This window comes from Mrakia frigida (assembly GCF_051309035.1).
Source record: "Mrakia frigida strain ATCC 22029 unplaced genomic scaffold BDY24scaffold_9, whole genome shotgun sequence".
NCBI lineage: Eukaryota > Fungi > Basidiomycota > Tremellomycetes > Cystofilobasidiales > Mrakiaceae > Mrakia > Mrakia frigida.
This window is the reverse complement of record NW_027481272.1, coordinates 186,738-212,362: the sequence shown is the minus strand read 5'-3', so window position 1 is coordinate 212,362 and position 25,625 is coordinate 186,738. Positions and strand designations below refer to the sequence as shown.

At 54.4% G+C, this 25,625-nt stretch overlaps 10 protein-coding genes across 10 annotated transcripts; 5 read left to right on the top strand and 5 right to left on the bottom strand.

Annotated features, from left to right (window-relative positions):
• Positions 1–241: 241 nt before the first annotated feature.
• BDY24DRAFT_383447 (uncharacterized protein) lies at positions 242–3,631 on the top strand. Its single transcript, XM_076639668.1, has 12 exons — positions 242–765; positions 856–900; positions 986–1,043; positions 1,110–1,122; positions 1,190–1,480; positions 1,556–1,659; positions 1,757–1,891; positions 1,983–2,764; positions 2,865–2,944; positions 3,028–3,054; positions 3,125–3,181; positions 3,268–3,631. Exons 1-12 carry the CDS (start codon positions 283–285, stop codon positions 3,488–3,490), a joined length of 2,298 nt encoding a protein of 765 aa, XP_076498186.1. The 5' UTR covers positions 242–282; the 3' UTR covers positions 3,491–3,631.
• Positions 3,632–3,840: 209 nt separating this feature from the next.
• On the bottom strand, positions 3,841–4,891 carry BDY24DRAFT_439985 (uncharacterized protein; the record flags this gene model as incomplete). The annotated part of the gene is made up of 2 exons (XM_076644485.1): positions 4,656–4,891; positions 3,841–4,309 (listed from the first exon to the last, which is right to left on the bottom strand). The coding sequence occupies exons 1-2, from the start codon at positions 4,796–4,798 to the stop codon at positions 3,841–3,843; spliced, it is 612 nt and encodes a 203-aa protein (XP_076498185.1). The 5' UTR covers positions 4,799–4,891.
• A 1-nt stretch (position 4,892) lies between these two features.
• BDY24DRAFT_433906 (uncharacterized protein) lies at positions 4,893–7,163 on the top strand (the record flags this gene model as incomplete). Its single annotated transcript, XM_076644134.1, has 10 exons — positions 4,893–5,423; positions 5,488–5,557; positions 5,642–5,707; positions 5,786–5,833; positions 5,910–6,057; positions 6,159–6,187; positions 6,268–6,344; positions 6,429–6,580; positions 6,655–6,764; positions 6,835–7,163. Coding segments are annotated over exons 1-10 (1,347 nt in total), but the record flags the coding sequence as incomplete, so codon positions are not given.
• Positions 7,164–7,365: 202 nt separating this feature from the next.
• Positions 7,366–8,511, bottom strand: BDY24DRAFT_383440 (uncharacterized protein). The gene is made up of 2 exons (XM_076639667.1): positions 8,173–8,511; positions 7,366–8,076 (listed from the first exon to the last, which is right to left on the bottom strand). Exons 1-2 carry the CDS (start codon positions 8,267–8,269, stop codon positions 7,397–7,399), a joined length of 777 nt encoding a protein of 258 aa, XP_076498183.1. The 5' UTR covers positions 8,270–8,511; the 3' UTR covers positions 7,366–7,396.
• Positions 8,512–8,929: 418 nt separating this feature from the next.
• On the top strand, positions 8,930–11,815 carry BDY24DRAFT_280521 (uncharacterized protein). The gene is made up of 9 exons (XM_076636971.1): positions 8,930–8,958; positions 9,035–9,330; positions 9,413–9,526; positions 9,601–9,711; positions 9,783–9,892; positions 9,974–10,049; positions 10,129–10,221; positions 10,304–11,578; positions 11,660–11,815. The coding sequence occupies exons 2-9, from the start codon at positions 9,133–9,135 to the stop codon at positions 11,762–11,764; spliced, it is 2,082 nt and encodes a 693-aa protein (XP_076498182.1). The 5' UTR covers positions 8,930–8,958; positions 9,035–9,132; the 3' UTR covers positions 11,765–11,815.
• A 105-nt stretch (positions 11,816–11,920) lies between these two features.
• BDY24DRAFT_383437 (uncharacterized protein) lies at positions 11,921–13,658 on the bottom strand. Its single transcript, XM_076639666.1, has 2 exons — positions 13,507–13,658; positions 11,921–13,408 (listed from the first exon to the last, which is right to left on the bottom strand). The coding sequence occupies exons 1-2, from the start codon at positions 13,613–13,615 to the stop codon at positions 12,198–12,200; spliced, it is 1,320 nt and encodes a 439-aa protein (XP_076498181.1). The 5' UTR covers positions 13,616–13,658; the 3' UTR covers positions 11,921–12,197.
• Positions 13,603–17,268, bottom strand: BDY24DRAFT_383436 (uncharacterized protein). Its single transcript, XM_076639665.1, has 4 exons — positions 17,084–17,268; positions 16,510–16,968; positions 14,826–16,374; positions 13,603–14,688 (listed from the first exon to the last, which is right to left on the bottom strand). Exons 1-4 carry the CDS (start codon positions 17,148–17,150, stop codon positions 13,812–13,814), a joined length of 2,952 nt encoding a protein of 983 aa, XP_076498180.1. The 5' UTR covers positions 17,151–17,268; the 3' UTR covers positions 13,603–13,811.
• Positions 17,232–20,281, bottom strand: BDY24DRAFT_413706 (uncharacterized protein; the record flags this gene model as incomplete). The annotated part of the gene is made up of 5 exons (XM_076643211.1): positions 17,232–17,283; positions 18,755–19,440; positions 19,570–19,745; positions 19,832–20,124; positions 20,208–20,281. The coding sequence occupies 5 exons, from the start codon at positions 20,279–20,281 to the stop codon at positions 17,232–17,234; spliced, it is 1,281 nt and encodes a 426-aa protein (XP_076498179.1).
• A 270-nt stretch (positions 20,282–20,551) lies between these two features.
• BDY24DRAFT_383427 (glycogen [starch] synthase) lies at positions 20,552–25,343 on the top strand. The gene is made up of 18 exons (XM_076639664.1): positions 20,552–20,859; positions 21,225–21,279; positions 21,414–21,453; positions 21,560–21,568; positions 21,656–21,810; positions 21,898–22,015; positions 22,088–22,314; positions 22,448–22,548; positions 22,666–22,782; positions 22,853–22,954; positions 23,042–23,237; positions 23,355–23,556; positions 23,678–23,796; positions 23,913–24,075; positions 24,177–24,329; positions 24,438–24,543; positions 24,634–24,696; positions 24,804–25,343. The coding sequence occupies exons 1-18, from the start codon at positions 20,793–20,795 to the stop codon at positions 24,998–25,000; spliced, it is 2,190 nt and encodes a 729-aa protein (XP_076498178.1). The 5' UTR covers positions 20,552–20,792; the 3' UTR covers positions 25,001–25,343.
• Positions 24,674–25,343, top strand: BDY24DRAFT_383422 (uncharacterized protein). Its single transcript, XM_076639663.1, has one exon. The coding sequence runs from the start codon at positions 25,004–25,006 to the stop codon at positions 25,289–25,291; it is 288 nt and encodes a 95-aa protein (XP_076498177.1). The 5' UTR covers positions 24,674–25,003; the 3' UTR covers positions 25,292–25,343.
• Positions 25,344–25,625: the final 282 nt, after the last annotated feature.

Below are 25,625 nucleotides of genomic sequence, written 5' to 3'. Positions count from 1 at the left end.
TCTTCAACCAAACAAGAACTTATCGACGACCGGGCGAGATTGGAACGGAGGCAGCTCTCTTTCTCTCTGCTAATAGTCTACACCTCTCACCTCTCTTTACTTTACCCCCCGTCGTTTGAACACCGTTCGGTTCCATTACAAGCACAAACCAAGCGGAGCTTTTTGTCTTCCTTATACAACTCCAGAAAGCTTACTAGAAAGTGAGAAACGCGTCTCACCTTCAGCTCGAACCTTCAAAACGGCCTTCCCTTCCCTCCTTCCTCCCAAACGCTCACTCTCGGGATGTTCGCCTCCACGCCCCTCCTTCCGACTCACAAATCCCTCTCCTCCAAGTCCTCCCGCCCTTCCCGTCCACCGCACAACCGAAAACCTTCCAATCCTTCGCTCTCCTCGCATCACAACCACGGCGAAGGGGAAGGAGGAAGCTCAGCCAAAGCTCGCACTCGTCGGATTCCTGTCTTGCTCCTTTCCGCTCTAAGACGACTACAGGGCTCTCGATCGATCTGGAAAGGACTGGTGATCCTACTGGGACTGTGTGTGTTTGGAGCTGTCAAGTTCAGAGGCGGAGGAGGGTTCGCCGGGGAGGTTGGGCTGGGAGCTGGAGGAGGAGGGAGAGGAGGAAGTTACGAGGATGTTTTGATCGAGGAGGTTGAGACTATGGAGTTTGAGACTGCTCGGCACAACTGGAACTACAAGAGTGGTACCTTGGAGATCGATGGGACCGCGAAGGACGGGAGGCATCCGCTGTACGAGGTCATCACTCGTGTGAGTCTCTCGCTGAAGCGGGAGGGAGAGGAGGATTCGAGGGAGGACGGAAGCTGACTTTTAAACACTTTTTTTTGTTCTCTCTTGCAGGCTGAGAAGGAGTGGAAGGATAAGCTGATGCTGCAGCCCAAGAATGTGAGTCGAGTTAAGACAGGAAGGACGAGAAGGAAGGGACGCGAGAGCTCACCTTTTTCCTTCCTTCCCTCTTTTTCTTTAAAAGCTCAGAGAATCCTTTGCAACGTACAAGAACAACTTCCTGAGACGTCCCCCACCTAAAAGTGAGCGTCCTCTCTACCACCAACTTACTCGAACGACCTACTGATTGGGTTCTTTGGCCTCTACAGACTTCGACAAACTGTACGACCCCTCGCTCTCAGCCGCATCCGTTCCGAGCTCACGCTCACCTTCCTTCTTCTTTTAACAGCTTCTCCCTTCTCCGACCCAGCACCTCTTCCCTCTCTCCGCTCCTCTCTCCCTTACCGGTGCAGATGTACCACTGCATCCTCGGCTCAACCCTTCGAACCCGTCAAACCAACCTCGAAGCGTCCAACTTCACGTCGCCGATCGGAGGAGGAGGGAGGATGGTCCTCGTCGTTGACGGAGGAAAGGTATCGGCAGAGTTCCCTTGGGGAGTCAAGTCGAACGAGAGGGAGAAGGCAGAGAAGATAGTGGGGAAGCTGCAGACGTTGGAGAGTAAGGTCTCGGGAGGATTGATGTGAGTTCAGGGTTGAGCTCAAACGGATCTTGCCTCTTCAGAAGCTGACCTCTCCTTCTCCTTTCTTTCGATCAGCCCTGATCTGAGAGTGACCATCAATTTAGATCTGGACGTGCCTCCTCATCTGATTCCGTACATGTACGCTGAAACGGCCTACGACAGGTCTAGACTCGGATTCTGTGAGTCAATCTTCTCTTCTTCTCCCTTCCCGCGTCTCCTCGCCCTCTCGGACGAACCTCGACCTCTGACTCTTACTTCGTGGTCTCTGAACGATAGTCGAGGATCCTAGTGATGGAGATACCTGGCCTCTCTTCACCTGGCATCAGACCTGCGAGGACTTCACTCCTCTGCGAAAGAAGCACTCTCGGCAGGAGGAGGAATCTCTTCGAGCTGCCAGTTCCGTTCCAGCACGTACGTCCCACTCCCGTCTCATCTTTGATATCCTACCACTCACCGAACTAACTAACCTCCGTTCCTTTCCCTCGTCTTCTTCGAACTTCAGCCCCCTCCATCATCCTCTCCCCTCTCGCCTACTCCCCTTGCCTCTTCCCCTCCCTCATGAACCTGAATCCCCACCTCGCCTCCCCTCCGCCAACTCGAGACCCCTACCCCGTCCCTCGTCTAACCTTTTCCAAAACTTCCTTGGGCTCCGAAGTCCTCCTTCCCAACATCCTCGCTCCTCAACCTCACTCCCCGCCGCGCGTCGTTCCTTGGGTCGAGAAGTCGGGGGCGAAGGGAGTCGTTTGGAGAGGGAAAGCCCCGAAGTTCCCTTCGCCGCTGAAAGGGTTGGTGAAGAGTATCTTTGGAGCGGGAGAGATGCTGGAAGGGGTGGATGGGAACTTTGCGGAGGGGTTGGAGGAGGAAGGGGAGGAGGGGAGCGGACGGGCTGCTGGGAGGTCGACGACGACGACAACGGACGGGGACGAGGATGAAGGAGAAGTTGTTCTCGAGACCGTCGCCGAGAAGAGGGCAGCCCAAGGGCTCGTTTCCATCGACGACGGATCGGACGGTCGACCCTTGGGAACGGACGGTGAAATCTCTTACTTCTCGCCCGCCAACGCTACTCTCTCCACCATCTATCGACTCTTGCTCCTCCACAAGACGCCGTTACCGCTTAACTTCCCACCGGTGATGAAGACAAAGTTGGAGGAGGGCGACAGACTGGTCGAGGAAGGGGAGCCTTTTGAGATGAAGAAGTGGACGGAGGAGAGGATTGTGGATGCGAAGTTGGAGTTTGGGGAGGACGTTGAGTGTGGAGCCTTGGAGGAAGGGTGTCCTGAGCTGGTGAGCCCGATTTCGTTTTTGATCTTCGGGAGGGCGAACGACGACGGAGGGAGTGGAGTCGCGTCGAAGCTGACCGACCTTTTTCTCCGACCTCTCGCAGATCCGCGACGTCGAGGTCGACGACGACGCTGAGTTCCTCCTAGGATCGGACAAGTATGTCTTCGTGCTCGAGGGAGAAGAGTGAGTCGCTTTCCCTTCGCTTCTCGTGTCTTCGCGTCTCGGACTGACACGCGTCTCATCGTTTCCGCTCCTCCGCCCTTCAGTCCCACCGCTATCATGCTCGCAGGAAGGTACATAATTACTCTTACTATTTCTGCTTGATGACAACGAGCTGACTCCATCTCCTTCGCTTTTCGCTAGCCTCGTCTTCTACGCCTCAACCCTGGAACAGAGCTGGCAGCAACAAGCCGTCCCTTGGTTCGTCTCTCCCTCTCTCTCTCTCCTCTCTTCCTCCCATCGACTCACCCGTCCTCCTCTTCTTCGTTCCCTCTTCTTCCTTACAGGGTCCACTACATCCCCGTCCATCCTTCCTTCGCCAACCTCCCTTCGCTGCTCGCCTTCCTTCGAGACAACGACGTCCTCGCTTCCAAAATCGCATCGAACGGGCAAGCCTTCGCGAAAACTACCCTCGGGGAGAAGGAGAAGATGATTGGGTTCGCCGGGGTGTTGATTGAGTACGCCAGGGATTGGGCGTTGAAGAGAGGGACGATGGATTGGTCGGGTTGAGGAGGAGGAGGAGTTCTTTTAGAGACGTTGAGAGGAGGGTTTGGGTTTCGTTTTCGCATATTTATATATCTATCAGGGCGTATCTGTTTTCTATTTATTGCACTCGTTTTGGTTGACTGTATAGATGTACTCAGACACATACCTCTCTTTGATCCCTTCTTTCGTTCGAAACCTCAACGACGACGCGGCGACTCTTCCTCTTCCTCACGCGTCCTGTTCTTTCATCCCTTCGCCCCCAGCCCCCCCGAAACTACGCAAAACGAGCGCAGAGTCAGCTCAATGGCAACGGACTCGACTCGCCCTTTTCGACAGTCGGGAAGATCAACGAACACCACCAAAGGACTCAACCGCTACTCCAACGCGTTCAACCCCGTTCCGTTCCTCTCCTCCCTCTCCCTTCGCATGCTCATCTCGATCTCGATCCCTACTCGCCTCTCGATCGGGGTAGGATCCCTCGGAAGATTTGAAGAGGTTGCGGTAGAGCGAGGGTGTGTCTTGGATCGAAGAGCGTCCAGGTGAACGACAAGGTTGCGCAAGGGACAAGTTCGGAATGCGAGACCCTTCGCGTCGAGACGAGGCCAGTGGGGACAAGTTCCGATTTCCTCGTAGAAGAGAACGTAGACGAGCTCGACGGATTGAAGGGTAGGCCAAGGAGGCGACTTGAGACCCAGGAAGTCCCAAAAAGCGCGTCGACAGCTCCGCTCCACCAGCACCTTCAGTCTCATCGGTCGGAGAGCGTACGAGACGAAGATGCTGGATGGGCAGTTGTTCGAAGATGGATGGGATGCTGCCTTCTCGAATGAAGTAGATATACGTAGGCTGTAAGGTGAGAGTGGAGCAGTTGGGGAGAGACAGCGTTCCGACGAAGAAGGACGGGCCAACTTGTGCAGGCAAGGGGAACGTGAAAGTAAGTCAGTGGCGGTGAGAGTGATAAGCACAAGGTGTAGTGAGGTAGATTTTCTCACTTCGATCTTCGTAGGAGCTCCTTGTCCCACAGAATCAACTCTCGAACCCAAGCTCCCTCGACCGTCCTCCTCACCGTTCGACCTTCCCTTCTCCTGCTACATCTCTGCCGTCCATCGGTCTCCGAGAACAATTCATCTCCCCTAAAGCACATCTCCCATACTACGTTCATCTTGAGTTGGTTGCATCCAGTGAGATCGACGACTCGGTAGAGGAGAGGGAGTCCGATGAAGTTGTTCGAAGGAAGGAAGCTAGTTGAGGAGCGACGGGGGAGAGGAGGAGGTTAGAGAGGATTGCGTGAAGAACGTCGTCCGGGAGAGAGAGGAGAGTGATGGGAGGAGTCATGGGAGAGGTGGAGGGGTAAAAAGAGATGCTGACGGTTTGGAGGGAAAGAGGAGGGAAGGGAGGGAAGTGAGTCGAAAGTTGACCTCAACTGCCTCGGAGTTCTGACTCACTTCTCCTCCTCCTTCCTGCCAACAGCCTCAATATTTTCCCACGGACTTGTTTACCTCACCCTGGCTCTAGTTCCAGATAAAGCGAAAACCGGGGACGTCGAAGCTTCCTCTGAGCTCATCGCTTTGCTCAGCTTGAACGAGTGACAGGCTTCGAGCTTTCACTTCCCTCCAACACCGACTCTCCACCCTCAACTGATGGCTAGCACAAGAGCAAAGTTCTACATCCTCTTCACTCTCATCCTACTTCTTGAGCTCTTCGTCTTCAATATTGCGTCGCCTCTTCTTGCTTGGTCCTCAATCTCCCCCTCCTCATCCTCCTCGAATTCGCGGCCTCGTCTCCCTGAGCTCGAGCTCGCTCTCGATGGATTCATCCCTCCCCTCAAACCAGCCGAAGGTCACGAATGGATCTCGCAGTCTAGGAGTACGGTACGAAGAGTAGTGAGATGTCTTGCTGAGGGATTGGGAGGTGAGAGTGGGTGTAGAGAGGAAGAATTGAAGGTGGTCATCGCCCTTCAGTCCGTTCCACCTTCTTCGTCCTTTTTTCTCGTTTTCTCCCAGCTCATCATCATTCCTTCGCAGCTCCGACTTCAAGGTGACGGTAGAGCCGGAGAAGGTTTATCCCGGAGAGATCGTTTTTGCAGGAGGAGTTGTGAGCTCGATTCGCGTCTCGTCTTCCTCTCGTTCTTCTTTCCTTTGGACCTCGAGCTGATAAGATGCGTTTGACGGGATCAAGAAACGAGGCCTCTGGGATGCCGGCTACTCTCTTATCCAAGTTTCGACGATGGAGGAAGCGGTTCGGGTTTGTCCTTTCTGCCTTTCCAGCTCGCTTCTCACTCGACCGCTGACATCGTTCTCGTTTGTCGCTTGGGTTCTAAAGATGTATCGCACCTTCTCGAATATCACCAAATCTGTGATTATGCGATCTGTGAGCTCCAATTTCGAAGGTGGCGAGACCGAGAGAGGGAAGGGCTGATCTCGACGCGTCTTTTCCTCCTCTCCAGTCGAACTTCAACAACGAGGTTGATAAATGTCACGAAGACAAGCAAGGCTGCCTCCAATCGGTAGATAACCCAGATGGGATTCCTCCCTGGAAGATCTTCGGGTTCAGCTACTTTGGGAAGGAAGAACTGCCGTTGGGTTCGAAATGGAGTGAGTCGAAGCCCGAATCCTCTTCGACGCGATGTCTGATCGGATTCTTCTCTTCGAACGAGCGCTGAATGCATCTACTCTTTGGGGCTTTCATTTCACAGTGCTCACAGCTCTTCCTCGTCCTGATGAGGTGAATCCTCGCCTTGCTTGCACTTCTTTTCCGGCCTTCCCGAGAGCTGACTTCTTCTCTTTTTCAACTTCCCCGGTCAGAGCTACCATCTCGGACTCAACCTCGAGAAAACATGTACCCGAACACCCTTGGTTCCTTGGGATCAACGTAGGAACAGGTAAGTCTCATCTCTTTCCCTCCCTTGATCTCGCGTCGACGCGTCGTAACTCGACGAACTGACTTCCACTTTCTCACCGTACAGGATCTTCATCCTCTCGAAACTCTACTCGAACTTTTACTTCGGTATGCGATCCATCGAACCGGAATGGTACGAACGACTAGCTTCGGATACTGGGATGGAGATCGTTTCTGTCGCGAGGGACGACACCAACGGGAAACATGTTTTGCCTGAGGGTTCGTTCCCTCTTCTCTTTCCCAGCCTTCGACCTACCCGAGCTGACTCCATATTCTCTCTCAACTCCGTATAGGTATCCAAAGTCTCGGAACCCTCAGTCCCAACGAGTTTCGACGAGAACTCTCGTTCTCACGCGTCCTTCTTGGAATCGGTTTCCCTCTTCATTCGCCTACTCCTTACGAAGTTCATCCTACCCTCTGCCGCCGCTTAGTCCCTAAGATCTCAAACTGACTTCGTCTCTCATCCCATCTAGGCCCTCTGTCTCAACGTCCCCTTCGTCAATCCATTCTCTCCTTCCCACCTCCCCTCCCCCTTCAACGGCTCCTCGACTGACGGTCTAGCCACTCAACACGCTCCTCTGTCTCTTTCCTCTACGCCAGCAGTCTACAATATCCCTCGTTTGGACTACCCGGCGTTGCTGAAGGCCGTGAAGGATACGTCGACGACGGAGTTGAAGGGTTTCGTGAAAGGAAGAGAGGATGGGAGGGCTGTGATGAGGGAGATAAGCGAAGATGGGATGAGAGAGAGGTTGAAGGGGTTTATGGACGGAGATTGGGAGGGAGAGTGGAGGCGAAGAGGTGGGGAGGGAGGGCAGGGCAGTTGAGGGGGAGGAGGGACGCGACGCGACGCGACAATAAATGGACGTCTTTCGTTCTTCCCTTCCACACTCTTTCCGAATGCGCATGATCTAGTTCGCTTGATGAAGCATGGAGATGGAAAGAGATCCGGCGTCACGACGTACAGTCCGAGATGAGAACAGGATGGAGCTCTCGTCGTCGGTTTTTGAGTAGTCACGATCCGAAGCCATAGGATCGCTATCCGTATTGCTGTCCCTTCTCGATCAATCTCCTCTCCTCACCATCCTCTCCTACGAAAACAATCGACAAAAGCAACTTCCTCTCCTCCTTCGACCTCATCCTCTTCGAACCCGAGCTCAGCGACCTCTCCTGCGCCTCGTACATCTCTCTGAACATGTCTTCGATCGACTTCTCTACCCTCAGCTCCACCCTCCCCCATCCAGCAAAAGCACCCTCGCCAGGAGGGTGGAAACCTCCGGCGAGAGACTCCCAAAGATCCGCACCAGCCCTTGAGGAAGAAGAAGACGTTTCCTCCGATCCCCTTGAGGAGAAGACTACCGTTAGAACAGTCCAAGTCGAGAGGATGGGGATGTTCGGTCGAGTAAGATCGAAGCCGTTGCTATGGTAGTGAGGGTTGGCAGCTCGAAGGAGGGTTCCGTCGAGATGGAGGACGCGAAGGGAGGGCCAGGCTTGGTAGGGGAGTCCGATTTGGTTTGGGAGCGTGGATTTGACGACGTGAGGAAGGATGAAAGGATCGTAGGAAAAGTATCCTGGTGCTGGAAAGGTGAGGGTTGTTGGTCGAAGCTGAGTGAAGATAGGGCGGAACAGGCCTGGACGATGAGCGTCGATGAGGGACTGTTCAATGAGGACGGTTGAGCAGTTGGGGAGGGAGAGAGTTCCGATTGGGAAGGGAGTGTCTGGAGAAATATGATATAGATGATTCCCTCGAGTCAGCTAGGTGTGGATCGTTCGGAAGAGAAGCGACAGAAGGAAAGCGAGTTCATCAAGCTCACATCGTCTGTCGTCGAAGTCGGCCAGCCTTGCTCCCAGCCTCAGTTCCTTCACATACTTCCCGACATCCCTCCCTCCCTCCTCCGTAAGAAGCCCCATCCCTTCTCTTCCGAAGAGGAGTTTCCAGCTTGTAAGGGATTTGGCGTAGACGGATCTGTAGAGATGGACTCCCGCTGCCTGATGAAGAGCTCGACAAGTTCGAAGGATGGAGACTCGACGATGGTCGCTGGTATCCGAGAGAACGAGAGCGAGGATCTCGTAAAGGACATCCGAGGGAAGGGAGGAGAGCGTTCGGGGAGGAGAGAAGCAGAAAGAGCCATGCGCTGGGAGGAGGAGGTCGTGATGGTCGAAAGGAGGAAGGCAAAAGGTGAAGCTCTCGACGAGTATTTTTTTGTGTCTTCCTCGACGACCATCAGCCTCGGCACTGACCAAAATCACCCAAACCCAATCCTTTCACTGTGCAGAATCATACTGCTGATTCTGGGGGCAGGGCAAGAGTCTCGAGAAGGAATGGAGCTTGGGAGACGTCCGAGCTCACACTTTTGACCTCCTTCCTTTCTCGGCTCTCCCTCCTTCAAACCAGGAAGGAGTACGGAATTTCTACACGCTTACAGCCTCCCTTGCTCTTCTGATGGAAATCTACGAAATAGGAAGCTCGTGGAGGCCGAAAGGGCTCTGTTAGCAGGAGGCTGCCGTCAAGAGAGGAGTTGAGCTCGAGCCATGTCGCTCTTCCCTTCTTCCCTCTAGCACCCATCCAGTCTATTACTAGCAGGCAATTGATCACCACAGTGAGCTATCCTCATTTCTCTCCCTTGTCGTTCTAGAATCTGAATCTTCGCTTTCTCTACTTCGCTCTCCCTACAGCCCAACCCATCCAAGTCCGACCCTTCACCTCCTCGTCCTCCCTTCCTTCTTCCCTCAAGACGATCTTCACTCGTTCTTCCTCGACACCAGCTTCAGAGATGAGCTCTCGACGCTATCCACCGCCGCCTGTCGGTGTCCTGACCTCTCAACAAAGGGGTCCTTCAGCAGCGGTAGCAGCAGCGTCTCTTCCCTTGTCTCCTGCTTGGCCCGGTCGCCTTCCTTCTCTCCACCTCTACCCTACGAGCGTTGACTCGATTGGCCCTCGAACTATTTACCTACCTCCAGATGGCAACAGAGTCAGTACCTTCGATTTTCCGAGGACAAAGGGGCAGCAGGAAGACGTTGCTGACCGGCGTGTTTTCGTTCGACCCACAACAGATCAAGATTGGACGAGGAACCTCTGCGAAAACTTCCCCAGAGCAGGGAAACGCCTACTTCGATACGAAGGTTTTCAGTCGTGCTCATGCAGACGTCTGGCAGTCCAATGGTGGTGTGAGTCTTCACTTTGTTTGACCAACAGCTGTTTCTCGAGGAGGTCGAAGCTGACCCCCCTCTTCCCTTTCTAGATGTTCATCCGAGATACGAAGTCCTCGAACGGTACCTTCGTCAACGGGGAGCGTCTTTCAGCGGAGGGAGTAGAGAGTGATCCTTATCAGCTACAGTCGGGAGATCAAGTTGTGAGCAGACGAACGAGGACGAGAGCGAAGTAAGGGACGAGGCTTGGTTGACCATTCCTCCTCGTCTGCAGCAATTCGGCATCGACATATCATCGGACGATCAGACCAAGATCGCTCACCACAAGGTCGTCACCAAAGTTTATTGTGTGTTTGGTCAGGAGGACGTTGAGCTGTCGCAAAGGTTAGTCGCGTCGTTCTTCCGCTCTAGCTCTCTCGTTGAGCTCGCATCTGACTGAATTTTCGCCCTTGCCGTCTTTCACAGAGAACTTCGGGTCTACAACCAGAATAGGAGACTTGCCAAGGGTCCGAGTGTGAACGATTTGACGAGACAGCTGCAGGTGAATGCTTTTTGCTCGAATCTTTCAGTCGCATGAGAAGATGCTGACACGCGGTTTCGTATCTCTCCCTGCGTTCCAGCTCGAGCTTCAAAAGAGTAGAGAAGCCGCTGCCGATTTGCAGGTCCTTCAGACCGCCATGAACGAGGTTCAGGAAACGCTCGGAGGAGGAATGGTGGGTCTGTGGTGATGACCGTCCGTCTCTCTTTCTTCTCACGCGTCCTGACATCTCCCTTTCTCCTGCTATCTTTCTTCAGAATCCCATCTTTACCTCGGAGGTCCATCCAAACTACCCTTCCAAAGCCAAGGCCTCTCCCGAAGAGCTCCACTCCCTCCAGCACCGCGTCTCCGAAACCCAACACGCTCTTGGAGAGAACGCGTCTCGCCTCCAACTCACCGAACTTCGTCTCTCGGACCAGGATGCACTTCGATCAGAGCTCGAGGAGCTACGGACTCGTCTCGATGGACTTCAGCAGCGTCAAGACGAGGAAGACGACCCTGGGGACGACGACGACGATTCGAGCAGCGTTTCAACTGTTGGCCGGAGAGCGGGACGAAGAGGCGACGAGGAGGATGTCGTGGAGCTCTTTGAGGATGCAGACGATGAGCTTCTGCTGGAGGAAGAAGGGAGGTCTCGTCCAGAGGGAAGAGCAGGGAGGACGGACGCGTTTTTTGGTCGACCATCGACACCCGAACCCACCTCTCAACACCGGACTTCCTCCTCGGACGAAGACGACGAAGACAATCACAACCCCGTCAAGTATAGCCCATCTCCCTCCTCCCCACGGTCAACTACCCCTCGAGAAGAAGAGCTCTCCCTCCTCGAAACCCTTCGTCGACAACTTGAAACCCTCAGCGACAACTCCCAGCTCGTCCTCGTCCAGAACGAAACTTTCGCCCTTCGGCTCGAATCTCTCGAGGTTGAACATTCGGGAGTTCTCTCCTCGATCGGAACGGCCGTAGGGAGGATCGTGGAGTTGGAAGAGAAGGAGAAGAAGTGGGAGGTGACGAGGGAGGGATGGGCAAAGGAGAGGGAGTTGCTGGACGTCGAGAGGGAGAATATGAAGGAGATCATTAGGGAGTGGGAGGAGGCTAAAAGGAGAGACGAAGAAGAGCGGGAGGAGAGGAGGCTAAACGAAGGAAGAGAGGAGTCCGTTCGCGTGGAGAAGGAAGGACGTTCTAGCTCGTCGCCATCGTCTCCTCCCCTCGGCGATCAACAACTCGATTCCATCACCATCACCATCCGTCCAAGTCGTCAACTCCTCGAATCCACCCCCTCAGATCGTACTCCATCACCCTCCCGCTCCCCATCTCGTCCCAAACGAGCTCCCGTCCCTTCGATCTTCAAACCTCGTCCGACCGCCGTCCGACGGATCTCAAGCTCAGGAACGCTTCGACCAGCAGGTTTCTTGGGACTGGCTCGAGATGGAGAGATAGTCCTGCGTGGTCGAGGAGAAGAGGTGGACCAGGATATGGCGACGATTCGGCAGGTTTCGAGAGGAGGGACGAGACGACGCGTCGAGCCGGTCGAGGTCAGTTTGTCTATCCTATCGCACTCGCTTCAAACACAACTGACCCTCTTTTTAACTCGTGGAAATGCTTCTCAACTTTAGAGTGCCCTCCCTCACATCTTCTTCATCGCAGGAGCAAGCGTCGTCTTCGGCCTTCTCTTCCTTTCGTACGACGCGGCTCATCAGGTCTCAAAGCTATTCACGTAGACTCTCTCTTTCCTTACATTCATATTTTCACACGATTTACGAGCTTCACACGCCTTACGCTACGCCTGATGATTGATGACCTGACAATCTGCTGCTACCTTCGCTCTGACGAGAGCAGAAGCAAACGACTTTCTCGTTTCTCAAGAAGGTCGAGAGAGGAGTGAACAGAGGTCAATAAATAGGGCAGATCAAGAAGGAAACGGTTACATGCGAGATGAATAGATAGACGAAGAGAGATCAGGGGAATATAGATAGTCAATCGGAGCAGCTAAACGAGTGTGTAGATTCGAGACGGAGCGACAGTGAAGAACGAGAGGAGAGAGAGAGAGAGAGAGAGAGAGAACGAAGACCCAGCGTCCGTAGAAGAAGAAAGCAGAAGAGAAGTGAGAACGAAGAGGAGAAAGGGTATTATCCACTACTAAACAAACAGAACCTAATGAGCACTCGCCAACTTGAACAACGGCCCAGCGGCCTTGAACTCCCTCGTCCCCATCACCATCGCACCCTTCTCGTCCATGGGCCTCAACGTCACCGAGAACATCGCTCCTCCGATCACTGCGTACCCTTCTGCGCACATGCTCCCTACTCGACTGAAGGACCTCCCGTCCTCGGATTCCAGAGAAGGAGGGCTTTGAGCGGGAGAGGGAGGGAGGGAAGCGAGGTCGACGGTTCCGTTTTGCTGAGGAGAAGGTTTCCTCTTGATCGCATGACCGTTGATTCCGTTCATCTTGAGAAGGGAAGAGTTCCTTCTGGGAGAGGTGGTTCCAGCGGAGGAGGAGATGGACGTTCGAAGGGAGGAGGACGAGCCGGTGTAGGTGTTGGAGGGGAATCGACCCGAGTTGGCGAGGAAGGAGTTTCGTTTGGTCGGGGAGTTGTTTCCGAGGAGGATCGAGTTTCGTCCTCCGTTCCCAGTGAGAGAAGTGTTCCTTCCGTTCATCCCAACGTCCTTCGACGAGATCCTCCTGACAGCGCTGGGGAAGGGTCGAGCAGCTTTCGCTTTCGCCTTTCCTCCCTTGAGAGCCGAACGAAGAGGGTACCCCGTAGCGACTCCTTCTCGGACGACGTAGGATCCTTTTCGGTTGGTTGATCCTCTCCTGTTGGCGGCCATCGAGTGGGCGTACTTGATTCTCGTCGGGGAGCTCGTTCGAGGAGGGACCGAGGAGGCTTCGATGGAGGCGAATCGGAAGCGCTGTTCGACTGCTGGGGAGGAAGGTTGAAGGGTAGATCGACCATCATCGGAGGAGGCGGAAGAGAGGTTTCGAGTCGAAAGGTGGGAGGGGACGACCGTTCGTTCGGATCCGATGGGAGAGCCTGATCGGTCGATCTCGTTTCCGTTGGGGAGGGAGGATCGAGGGTTGGAGACTCGAGCTGGGGATTCGGGAGTGGTCGAGAAGGAGGTTTGGGAGTAGTCGGACGCGTTGGAGAGGTTTCGAGGCGTGTCGACGGGAGGGAGAGGGATGGGGCAGGAAGTCGGGGAGATGTCGTCGCTGGTGAAGGAGGTGGTGTCCGTGAAAGGTCCAGCGTAGGGTTTTCGGATGTGGACGAGGAGGAGAGGGGAGGTACCGGAGGACGAAGAGGAGGTTCGAGAGTGGTTGTGCTTGAGCTTGGCTCCGAAGGTGCTCGAGGCGGGGCTCTGAGGTTCGTCTGAGACGCGTCGAGACGGGAGGGAGAGAGAGGGAGAGCAGTCAGCACCGCTTCGAGGATCGAACTAGAACCGAAAACTGAGAAAGAAAGAGACTCACCCTCCTCAACAACAGCTCCCAAACTCAATCCACCTCCAGGCGACCTCGTCCAATGCGGGTCCACACAATCCCTCTCCTCCTCCTCCCTCTCCTCTTGCCTCCTCTCCATCTCCACCTGCCTCTCCTCTCCTTCCTCCCCAGCCAACTGCACATCCAAAACCTCCTGCTTCCTCTCCTCCTCCACCGACCCACTCCTCGCCTTCTCCAACATCTGCTTCAACCCATCGATCCCTCCCGCATCCGACAACCCCAAACTTCCCGCCGAGCTTCCTCCCTCGTAGCTCTTCAGCACATCCTCCAAGCCATCAAGCGTAGACGAGTGCTCCAAAGGGTCGAGTTCCGAGCTTCGTTGGTGAGAAGCGAGGTTGGAAGCGAGTCGAGGGGAGACCCAATCCTCTGCGTTGGCGAGAGCGGTTTTGTACGACGACGGGGAGGGAGGACCGGGTTCGGAGGAAGAGGAGCCGAAGTTCCTGTTTGGGGAACCGATAGGAGAAGTGGTAGGTGAGAAGGAAGTGGGAGGAGTGTAGGATCCGTTGGCTTGAGGGACGTTTCGAGGCGTGGCGACCTGGTGAAGGGATCCGGAGGGAGTGATGGGAGGAGAGATCTCGGCGGCTTGTCGTTGCTGCTGCTGGTGCTGACGAAACTGTCGCTCGTAGGAGGTGGCCTGTTGCTGCTGCTGTTGCTGGTACTGCTGAGGGGACGGGTAGTTTGGGTGCTGCTGCTGAGGGTTCCTCGATGACGACGACGAAGACGAGTAGGAAGGTTGTTGCTGCTGGTGAGAGTGGTGCCGCTCCGACGAGGATCCCCCCGACGAGAAAGGAGGGGAGGGAAGACCGTTGGGAGATCGAGTGGTGGGAGAAGATCGTTGCTGCTGCTGATGGTACTCCCGCTGTTGATCTCGAGGATCTCGATGGTCTCGAGGATCTCGTTGGTGGTGCTGACGCTGACTCCCGCTTCCGTTGCGATCTCCGTTCCCGTTGTCTCGAGGATCCCGAGTGGGCTGTTTCCCTCCTCCCGAAGTGACGGAACTGTTGTTGCTTCCTCGAGACGAAGATCGATCTGGATCTCCTCCTCGGCCTGGAGAGGCGTGTCGAGCCTTGTTCATGATGGCGGCGGCTGGGGAGATCCCGTTGTTGGAGTAGTCGTTTCCAACTCGAAGGGTGTCGACGGGGTGGGTTTTCACTGAGGAGGAGGAAGAGAGAGAGAACAAGCAGGAGTCAGCGAAAGGAAGACGAGGCAACGAACTCGACGCGTCGAATCTCGCTCTCGAACTCTCCGCTCCAGGAGCTCAAACTCGGAACGAAAAAGGAGAAACTCACTCCTCAATCCATCCCTGAAATCCTCCTCCATATCGGCGATCAAGAACGCAACCAGCTCGACCCTCCTCAACAACCTCTCGGACAAACCCAACCCGGCCTCGACGACGAAAGGGTGGGTCGAGAACTCTTGATCCTCGTCGTCGAAGAGCGTCTCGGGAGCGAGTCCTTCGAAGTGGTCGATGTCGTAAGGGAGAGGAGTAGAGGTGTGACGAGGTTGGGCGGCCTGAAAACAACGCGAAGACGAGCGAGGAAGAAAAAAAAGGGAGGAGAGGGAGAGGACGAGTCAGCGCGTTCGTTCGACTTTCGAGTTCCTCCTCGTCTTCGAAGAACGAGAAACCCCCAAGAGCCACGAAAAGAGAGAAAACAAGAAGAGGTTTTTTATTTTTCCTCCTACCCACCTTGAACAAAAAGAAATCCTCCCCTTCCAACAAACTCCTCCCCCCGCCCACAATCCTCACCGCCAACCCCCTCGCCTTCCCAATCGCCTCCTTCACCTCACACACCCTCCACCCCTTCTCCACGTCCACCACCACCGGCTGATCCGGCATATCACTAAAGCTAACCAACACCGGTACGCTCTCCCTCTCCGCCGGAACGATCCTCACCACAATCTCAATCAACCCTTTCAGCCTCGCCGCCGCGCTCGCTGGCGTCGCCGGGAAGAGATTGACCAAGGGTAGGAGTTCGTCCTCGTTGGAGGTGAGGATCGGGGTGGAGGGTTGAGAGGATAGAACGGATTGGAAGGTTCGGGTCTTTTCGAAGTTCCTTTTGGTTTTGGAAACGACGAGCCAGTCGACAGAGACGCGGAAGAGTTGAACCCTTCGATCGAAATCGAACGACCGGTCTCCTGCTTGTCCAGCTCGTCCTTCGTCCTCGTCGAGAGTGGGATGGATGTCCCATTTGGTTTCCACGGGTGGTCGACGAGCCTGTCGGAACTGAACGAACCGGTCGTTATCGACCTTGAGGATCTTGTGCTTCAACGACCGAAGCGTTTCGGATCCGGGGTTGACGGTGATGTAGAGGGGTTCGGTTGTAGGATGGTCGATGAAGACTCTGATTCGGAAGGGAGGGGAGAGGGTGGAGGGTTGGGAAGGAAGCGTGTTTCCGTAGAGAGGGGAGCGAGGAGTGAAGGGTTGTTGAAGGGGAGCGGTGGTGAAGAGTTCGGGAAGAGGCGACGAAGGGAGGGGAGTTCTCCTCGACGAAGTAGGTGTCGATCCGGGTGTGGGTCCTCCGTCCGAGCGAGATCGAAGGGATCCTCCATCGTCGTTGCTGTTGCTGTACGGAGCGAGCGCTTGAGAGAAGTGCGACGACGCGGGTGAGAAGGGCAGGGGAGTCGATCCTGGGGAGAGAGGAGATCGAGCTGGTGTAGAGAAGGAGGAAGCCGAGGAGGTGGACAGTTGACCTTGAGCGGCTGCTGCTGCGAGACGAGCTTGTTCTTCGTGGTGAGCTCGGATCCGAGGGTGGGTGGGCGAGGCGGGAGTGAAGTTGAGGGAGGGAGAGGAGTAGGAGAGTTGGGTGTTGTGAGAGGCTGGGGAACGAAGGGAGGCTTCTGCAAAAAGATTAAGAAGAAAGAAAGAGAGAGAGGGAATCGGGTGAGAAAGTGAAGGAAAAAGAAAAAAAATGAGAGTAGGGAGTCGAAGGCAGAGAGAGAGGAAAGAAAAAAAAAAAAAAACGAGAAACTCACGACGACGACTCTCCTCCTCCTGCTCCTGCTCCCCTCTCCTCCCGTTCGACGACAAGACTCCCGAGCTCTGACTCCTCGGCATCGCCCCTCCTCCACTCTTCACAGGCACTGGAATCCCGGACGAAACCTCTCTGGGTTGAGCAGGAAGCGTACTCCTCTTTGAACTCCTTCCAAAGAAACTCCTCATCCCTCCTCCATGGTGACTAGATTTGGACTCTCCTGCTCCTGCTGTAGAGAGATCGCTCTTCTGACTAGCAGATCGATTGATCCTCGACGAACCTCCTTCGAACGAGACCTTCCTTCCATCCTCGGTAACTCCGTTGTGATCTCCCAGAGCTCCTGCTGAGTTCCAACCGGACGAGTTTGAACGAGGAGGGAAGATGCCTTGGGAATCCGAGGGCAGAGGAGGAGAAGGGGACGTAGGCCAGGAAGCTGAGGCTGAAGCGGAGGAGGAAGGAGCTGGGGGAGAATGAAGGAGAGCGGAGTTGTCGGAGAAAAGGGCAGAGTCAGCATGCGGGTGGGGAGGTCAAAGGGAAGGGACGAGAGGAGAAGGAGGGAGGAAGGTTGAGCTCACGAGGAGCGACGGGCGAAGGAGGAGCAGCAGGTTTCCTAGAGAAGAGGCCTCGTTTCTTGGTAGACATTGGGCGAAGGAAGGAGTCGAAGCAAAGGCGAGGAGGAGGAAGGAGGAGGAGGAAGGGGAAGGGCTGACGACTCTACGAGTTCTAGGAAGGGCAGGCGGCGGAGGAGGAGGAGGAGGGTGAGGTCGACCGAGGGCTGAACGAAAAACGAGACGAAGGAGAACGAGTCGAAAGGATTTCCTTGATTCCTTGTTGACTGGCCTCGTATAGATCTCGGGGGGGTGATGGTTTGAAAGAAAGAGGGAGGGAGTGGCCAGAAACCGAGGCCCTCATGAGAGGCAGCGAGGGCCATAAGCAATCCCATGTCTCAGCGAGAGAGGAGATAGAGTTGGAGACCTCAGGTCGAATTCCGGCCATCACCCTTTTCTACTTTTGACCCTCCTCCAAGCTTCAAGGCCGCCTGGAATCTTTTACTTGAAGCTTGTCGTTACTTGATCGGAGAATCGTATAGAACTCAGATGTCCGAGGAAGAGAACGTAAAGAGGCAGGGAGAGAAGGAAAACGAGGGTGCGTCGCGCGGCGGCGCCCATCAAAGGGGAAACAACACACGAAGGCTCAAGGACGATCCGGTCCCTCCCCAGAAGCAAGTGAAAACAAACAACCGGTTTCAGATTTCGATGCGATGACCAGCTCCTTCTCCAAAACCTCTTGATCTTTCGAATTCTTCCTTCCCTTCTTCTTTGACTCTGCTAGACTACTGCATCCGTCGATTGACTCGGAGGTCGAGATTGCCCTCTCCATTCCTCCGATCTCGGTGAGCTCACTAGCTGAACTTCCTCTCACTCTTTCCCCAGCAAGCAAAAAAAAGAAGAAACATGTGGGCAGGTGTCCTGTTTGGAATTTTCTGGCTCCGGAGGGGGACCTCGCGACGCGTTGCGTTCCTGTTTAGGTGATTTTGGAGCGCCTTTGGGTGGGAAGACGTGAGAAGGACTTTTGGATATATATTAGAACAGGCGAGGGCGACGTGTAAAACACAGGGGGCGGTCGGTGGATGAGTCCCGGAAGCGAAAAGAGCAAGGGAGCAAAGAAGCGAGGAGAGGGAAGGTTGGGAGTCGTCGTCGTCTTGGACGAGACATCTCTCTCTCTCTCTCTCTCTCTCTCTCTCTTCGATTTCGATGTTCGGCCTCGGAACAAAGAATAGGCTCTTCTTCTTTTTCTTCCAGAAACAACCGAACGAAGAGAAAGGAAGCAAAAACGTGGCTTTTGATCCGAGCAATGAAAAAAAAAAAAAAAAAAAAACGCGTCGACCGAAAGCGGACGGACGCGTCCCGTTATCTATCTACTCCCCTCCCCGCCCGTTACTCCCTCGCCCATCCCCTCTTCCTTGATCCTATCTTTCCCCCCTCCCTTCACGCTCTCAACTCAGCTCAGCTCATCTCGAAACGCACCAGAACCTCTCCCTCAACCCACTTTCCCCCAACCACCCTCCCAACCCCCCTTCCTCCCCCTCCCCCTCCTCCCACCCAACCAAATCCCCAACCCTCACCCCCTCCTCCAAAACTTTCACCACACAAACATCCACTAAACTCCTCACCCCGTTGCTTTCCCTCCTTCCTGACGTGGTCCTCAAACCTCCTCGTATTACCCCTTGATCGCCCGTCGCGAACGAGACTCTCTCCAGCCTTCCCAACGCCAGTAAAATCTCGATCGGGTAGATTTCCAAGGGAACTGGGAGGTGGATGGACGTGAGTCTGAGGAGGGAAGGGAGGAGGGCGTGGAGGAGGTGGAGGGAGTAGGTTTGGAGGGAGGGAGCGGTGGGAGGTTGGATTCGGAGGGAAGAAGAAGAGGAGGTGGTGGAGGAGGAGGAGGAGAGGAGGAGGGATTCTTCGGAAGATGAAGAGGAAGACGAAGAGGAGGATGAGCTAGAGAGGGAGCGATGGAACTGGGTTTGGGTTGACGGTTTGCGGGAGGGACGCGTCGTGCGATTGGAGTTCCAGTTCGTGTTCGAGGAAGTGGGTTTGGGGATTGAGATAATGGGAAGTGGACCTATTACAAGACGAGTTACCGAATCCAGGAGTAGCAGAGACCAGCTGGAAGACACCGAGGAAGAGGGCGACGCGACGTTGGGCTGAATCCACGGTTCGAACTGAGCGAGTCGTTTCTCCAATGCTCGAGGAGGAAGGAGGATCCAGTGTTTCGGTGAGGCGAGAGAGATTGGAAAATGAATGGTTCGTTCTATTGGTTCTGGTGACGAGGACGAAGTGACGGGACTGGGGACGTGGAGGAGGAGGAGGTGATGGAGCGACGCGTCGAGAGGGTGAAGGGAGAGGAGGGAGGGAGAGAGGATATAGGTCTGGTTGAGGCGGAAAGGATACAGGAGAAGAGAGCGGGAAGTGAGTTTAGCATGAAATGTCTGCTGGGAAGAAAGGAGGAACGATCGAGACGCGTCGAGGCGAGATGAAGGAGGGGAGGGAAAGCTCACCTCTTCCATCGACTTTTCAGCCCATCCTGGAGACGACTGACGCTTCAGTAGAGCCAAGAGCGCTTTAGCCTGGTCCCTAGGAAGACTCCGAGTGTATTCCTTCGATCTGAGGAGCTGGTAGCGAGGGGAGGAGGTCGAAGGGGCGAGGAGATAAGAGAGCTGGAGGGAAAGTTGAGCTTCATGTTGAACGAGAAGGGAGGACGAGGAAGAGAATGTCAGCTTCAGAACTCTTTCCAAACAAGAGAAGGGTCGATGAACTAACCTAGGATGGGTACGACGATCCCTAGCTTCTCCCATTCGCCCTCCTTCAAGCTCGCTATGCTCTTGTCGAGCTTTTCGAGAGTTGCGTTGAGCTCGATCCAACGAGGAGGAGGAGGAGGGTGGACGATTTTGCTCTGCCTGCTTCTGGGAGGAGGAGCAGCGATGGAATCGACGATGGGTTGAATGAGATCAAGACATGCTAAGAGCTGTTGCTTGAGCCTTGTAGAGTGGGAAGGTCGAGAGGTGGAGGAGGAGGAGAAAGAAGAAGAAGGAGGAGGAGGGAGGTTCATGAGACTGTTGAGAAATCGGAGAAGGGCTCAGACTCAGATCCTCGAGAAGGAAGAAGAGCTGCAAGAGACTTACCTCTGTAGATCAACATCTCATAGAAGCGAGCTTTGTTGATGGTTTTCGCGAGGTCGACGTTGAAGATCAACTTTTTAAGCAGGCTCATGACGTTTGCAGAACCCGTCTTGCGGTTTGGTTTCCGACGACCATCTCCTCGCCCTCCTCCTTCTTTCCTTCTCTTTCCCCCTTCAAGAAAGAAGTAAGTGAAAACCTTTCGTTTCTCGCTCTCTGTTGGGATTAGAAGTCTGTATACGAGGTCGGATTCTCAGCCGAGGACTGGTTCAGCAGTCATCGTGAACCGGGCCTGGACTGAGAAGAAGGGGATCAAATGGAGGACTCCAAGCGGCTTGTTCCCTCCCCCCAGCTTTCTGTTCCTCCTTGTCGCTTCATCTCACTACTCAACCATCACTCCTTCCCTTTTTCTTTCTTCTAATAGCACCACAAGAGGAACCCTCCAAACCTCTTCTACTAGCAACTAGCACCAACCAACTCTTTCCAAGAAACCTCCCGTCTTCCAGCGCTCTTCGCTCTCTCCTCCTCCCATCTCCTCCTCGAACTCCTTCTCTCCCTCCCAACCTCACCTCTTCTTCCGGAAAGGATCACCCCTTCATTCAACGATGGCTCAACCTCGTTCCGTACACGACGCTCTTCTCTTCGAATGCGCTTGGGAAGTAGCAAACAAGGGTAAGTTCATCTCTCTACTGTTTCAGAAGGGAAGGGAAGGAGGAGAAGGGAGGGAGAGAGAGAAGCAGACGAGGTCGTCATCGGCCTCAGGGAAGTTGGTCCTTCTTCAACAAGCTCTTCAGATTTAGAGCCCGCTCGAGATCTCGACTCGACTCAAGAGAACATCTCTCTTTCTATACCTTCTAGAAGAGAGAAGCAGCTTCTCCTCCCAAGAACACCACCTCTTCTGCCCTCCCTCCTTGTTGAGCGACTCTCCTTCCTTCTCTTCCAACTCCTTCTCCTCCTCCGGTTACCTTCCGTTCTGCTCTCGTTCTCCCCTCGATCCCACTTACGCGTTTGCCTCTCCTCTCCCTCTTCATCTGCAGTCGGAGGTATCTACACCGTCATCAAGACCAAAGCTCCAGTGACTTGCGCTGAGTAGTACGTCCCTCTGTCCATCTCGGTTGGACTTGGGGAGCGAGAGTGCGGAAGAGTTCACAGCTGACTTTTATCTCGGTTCCTCCTGTCTCGTCCTCTTTCCATCTCCTCCTCGTCATTTTTTGCCCTTTCTAAAGTGGTAAGAGGTACACCCTCATCGGACCTCTGTCGTACAAGGTGAGTCTGAGATTTCTGTTGCTCCTCTTCGGACTGATAGAAGAGCGACGTTGGCTGACTCGGAGTTTTACCCTTTGTTTTTCTCTTCCTTCCTTCCTTCCTCTAGTCGGCACCCGTACGTCCTTTCTCTACTGGCTTACTCTCAGCTCTATACCTCGCGCACCGAGCTGACTTTCCTCTCTTCTCTGATCGTTCGCTACAGATGGAAGTCGACTCTGTCGAACCCGAACCCGGATCTCCTCTCGCCCTCACTCTCGACTCCATGAAGCAGCGAGGAGTCAAGCTCATCTATGGAAACTGGCTCATCGAGGGAGCTCCCAGAGTCATTCTCTTCGATACTGGAAGTGTCTACGATCGGTGAGTCTGTCTCGTTCGATCTTCTCAGCTCGAGGACTTCTCATCCGCTGAATCGACGATACCGCCGGCTTTTTTTCTCTTTTCAAGTCTGGACGAGTGGAAAACAGATCTCTGGAACGTGGCTGGAATTCCTTCGCCTGCCAACGATCACGAGACCAACGAGGCCATTGTTTTCGGTTACCTCGTCGCTTGGTTCCTCGGAGAGGTCAGTCGTCTTCTTGCTTTTCAAACGAGCTCAGCGTTTTCTGACTTTTGTCGTCTTCCTTCCCTCCCTCAGTTCGTTTCCCATCACACCTCCTCGGCCGTCATCGCTCACTTCCACGAGTGGCAGGTCGGACTCGCCATCCCTCTCTGCAGGAAGCGACATATCGACGTCACGACCGTGTTCACAACGCACGCTACCCTCCTCGGACGATACCTCTGCGCTGGATCCGTCGATTTCTACAACAACCTACAGTACTTCGATGTGGATCATGAGGCTGGGAAGAGAGGGATTTACCATCGGTGAGTACGAAGGCGAAGATCGAGAGGGAGACAAGGACGCGTCGGGAAAGAGGAGCGGGCAGGCGAAGGAAGGTTGAGCTCGAGCTCGAACTCACTGTTTTGTTTTGGTTTGTTTTGCTTGTGATTGGAACAGATACTGCATCGAGAGATCTGCGACTCATACTGCCGATGTGTTCACTACGGTCTCGCATATCACCGCTTACGAGGCTGAGCATCTGTTGAAGAGGAAGCCTGGTTCGTTACTTCTTCCTCTCCCTCCCTTCGCTCCTCTTCGCCTCTCCTCCGTCTTTGATACTTTTCATCCTTACCATCTCGAGCTGACAATCCCCAAAACCCTCCTTCTCCTTCTAGATGGAGTCCTTCCCAACGGTCTCAACGTCGTCAAGTTCTCGGCTCTCCACGAGTTCCAAAATCTGCATGCCGTCTCCAAAGCCAAGATCAACGACTTCATCCGTGGTCATTTCTATGGTGATTTCTGTGTCTCTTCCTCTCCTTCATCTTCTCGCCGCCTTGCTGACCTTCCTCCCCCTCCTCACAGGCCACTACGACTTCGACCTCGACGACACGCTCTACCTCTTCACCGCCGGTCGATACGAGTACCGAAACAAGGGAGTTGACATGTTCATCGAGAGTTTGGCTCGTGAGTCTTTCTCTCGACACGTGAAGGGAAGTAGAATCGATGGAGAGAGAGGAGGACTGACTCGTTCTCTCGCTTCGTTCCGTCCAGGTCTCAACCACCTCCTCCAAAAGATGGGATCGAAAACAACTGTCGTCGCCTTCATCATCATGCCCGCTGCTACTCATTCCTACACCATCGAGGCTCTCAAGGGTCAGGCCGTCACCAAGCAGCTCAAGGACACCGTCAGTGAGATCACCCAGCGAGTTGGGAACAGGCTGTTCGAACATGCGGCGAGGTACACAGGGTGAGCTTCGATCTTCCTTCTCTTTCGTTTCTGAGCTCGCATTTCTGCCTCTTCCGCAACTTCTCGACTCGTGCTGACGCCTCTTCTGCTTGCTCTTCCGATTCTCGTTCTTTTCAGAGATCACGGAACCGAGGTTCTCGCCGACAACCAGCTTCTCTCGTCGGAAGACAAGGTCCTCCTCAAGAGACGAGTGTTTGCCCTCAAGCGAAACTCTCTTCCTCCCATCGTCACTCACAACATGGTCGACGACGCTGCCGATCCTGTTCTGAACCAGATCAGGAGGGTTCAGCTCTTCAACAGGAAGACTGATCGAGTGAAGGTGAGCTTTCTTTTTCAACGACGCGTCGAGCACAGCTCTCCCTTCTTGTCTTTTGTCGACGAGAGATGGCTTCGATGGTTCGAGTCTCGATTGCTGATCAGTTCTTCTTTCCATTCTTCAGGTGATCTTCCACCCCGAGTTCCTCAACTCCAACAACCCCATCCTCGGTCTCGACTACGAGGAGTTCGTTCGAGGATGCCATCTCGGTGTCTTCCCTTCGTACTACGAGCCTTGGGGATAGTGAGCACTCTTCCCTTCCTTCTCGGATCCATTGGATCTTCGAGAAGCAACCAGACGAGAACAAAGTGGTCAAGACGCGTCGAACTGACCTCTCCTCTTCTCTTCTCCTCGAACAGCACTCCCGCCGAATGCACGGTCATGGGTATCCCTTCCATCACCACCAACCTTTCCGGTTTCGGATGTTTCATGGACGAGCTCATCGAGAACTCGCAGGACTACGGAATCTACATCGTCGACAGGCGGATGAAGTCGGTCGAGGACTCGTGCAACCAACTCGCTGTTCGTTTTCCCTCTTCCTTCTGGTCTAGGCTTTTTTTTTTCCTTTGACCGACCACTCGGCTGATCCTCTATCTTCCTTTTCTCCCTTTTGTATCTTTCAGGAGCAAATGTTCTCGTTCGTCACCAAGACGAGACGTCAGAGGATCAACCAGAGGAACCGAACCGAACGACTCTCGGACTTGTTGGATTGGAAGAGCTTGGGATTGGAGTACGCTAAGGCGAGGCAGTTGGCTTTGAGGAGGGCTTACCCTGATGTGAGTTCAACTTCTCCGAACATGAACGAAGAAGGGAGGGAGAAGGCGAGGCGGAGAGCTGACCTTCGTTTGATTTCGACGCGTCTCTTTTCCTTCTCGTTCGAACAGTCCTTCGACGACGACGAGCCCGACTTCAGTGGACTCAACAAGGTCGGACGACCTCTCAGTGCTCCTGGAAGCCCGAGATTCCGCAGCGGAGCCATGACCCCGGGAGGTGAGTTTGAGACTCGCCCTTCTCGTCGTTCGAACGAACGAAAACAAACGGACGCTGACTCGCTTTTATTTCGGTTCTTCGTTCATCTAGACATGGGAACCCTCACCGAGGAGATGCAGCACCTCGAGACTTCGGACTACATGGGAGCCAAGTGTGAGTCTCGTCTTTCGTTCCTTCTCTCAACTCTAAACTCTCCTTCTCCCGTCGACGCGTCGTGCTGACTGTTCTTTTCTTTCCCTTCTGCCCTTGATCTCATTCAGTCTGGTCATCCATGTCCGCCAAGGGAGACGACGAGGACGAGAACTACCCCTTCCCTCTCGTCCTTCGACGAGATCGATCCTCGTCCGTCGCGTCGGGAGCCTCGACGCCTTCGGGAGGACTTCGTCTCACCGAGAGGGACCTCAACAAGGCTGACGAGGCGCTTGGGAAGTACGGGAACGGTCAGAACGGACAGTAGTTGATGCACGTTCGACGTGGTTCTCTCATGCTCCCTTCGTCTCTTCCTTTGCTACTTCGCCTCTCAGCTCAGCTCAGCTGTAGACCCCCATCTTTCTTAACGTTGTCGTCTGATCTCTCTCTCTCTCTCTCTTTATTCCCTTTCATCTCTGCTTCCTCGCCTTCCTCTCTCTCTTTGTGGATCTCTCACTTCTTTTGCTTTCGTGCCTGTTTCTCTTTCTTCACGCTCACGCCGTCCCATGCCCATTTCTTCCCTTCTGTTTGCCTCCCCCAAAAGTCCCCCTCCCCTTGATTTTAGCTTGAAGGATTTCATCGAGTTGGATCCAATGTGTTTCTGCTTCGAAGCTTGATGGTGGGAAGAAAGGACAGAGGACGAAACATGAAGGCGACGCGGTTTCTCGGAGCTCGACGTCGATCAATCTCGTTTGTTCCTGCCGTTTCAGAGTACAATGAGGATGAGTACGTCGCAGTCTTCTTTTCAACGGGGGAGGAAGAGCAGGAGAGGGAGGAGGGTAACCAGAGTCCTCGACGCGACGGCGGCAGGCTCGTAGCCGTTCTTGAAGAGGAATTCCTGGCTGAAGAGACGAGATGAAGAGAGATCGAAGAACTTACGAACTTACGGGAGT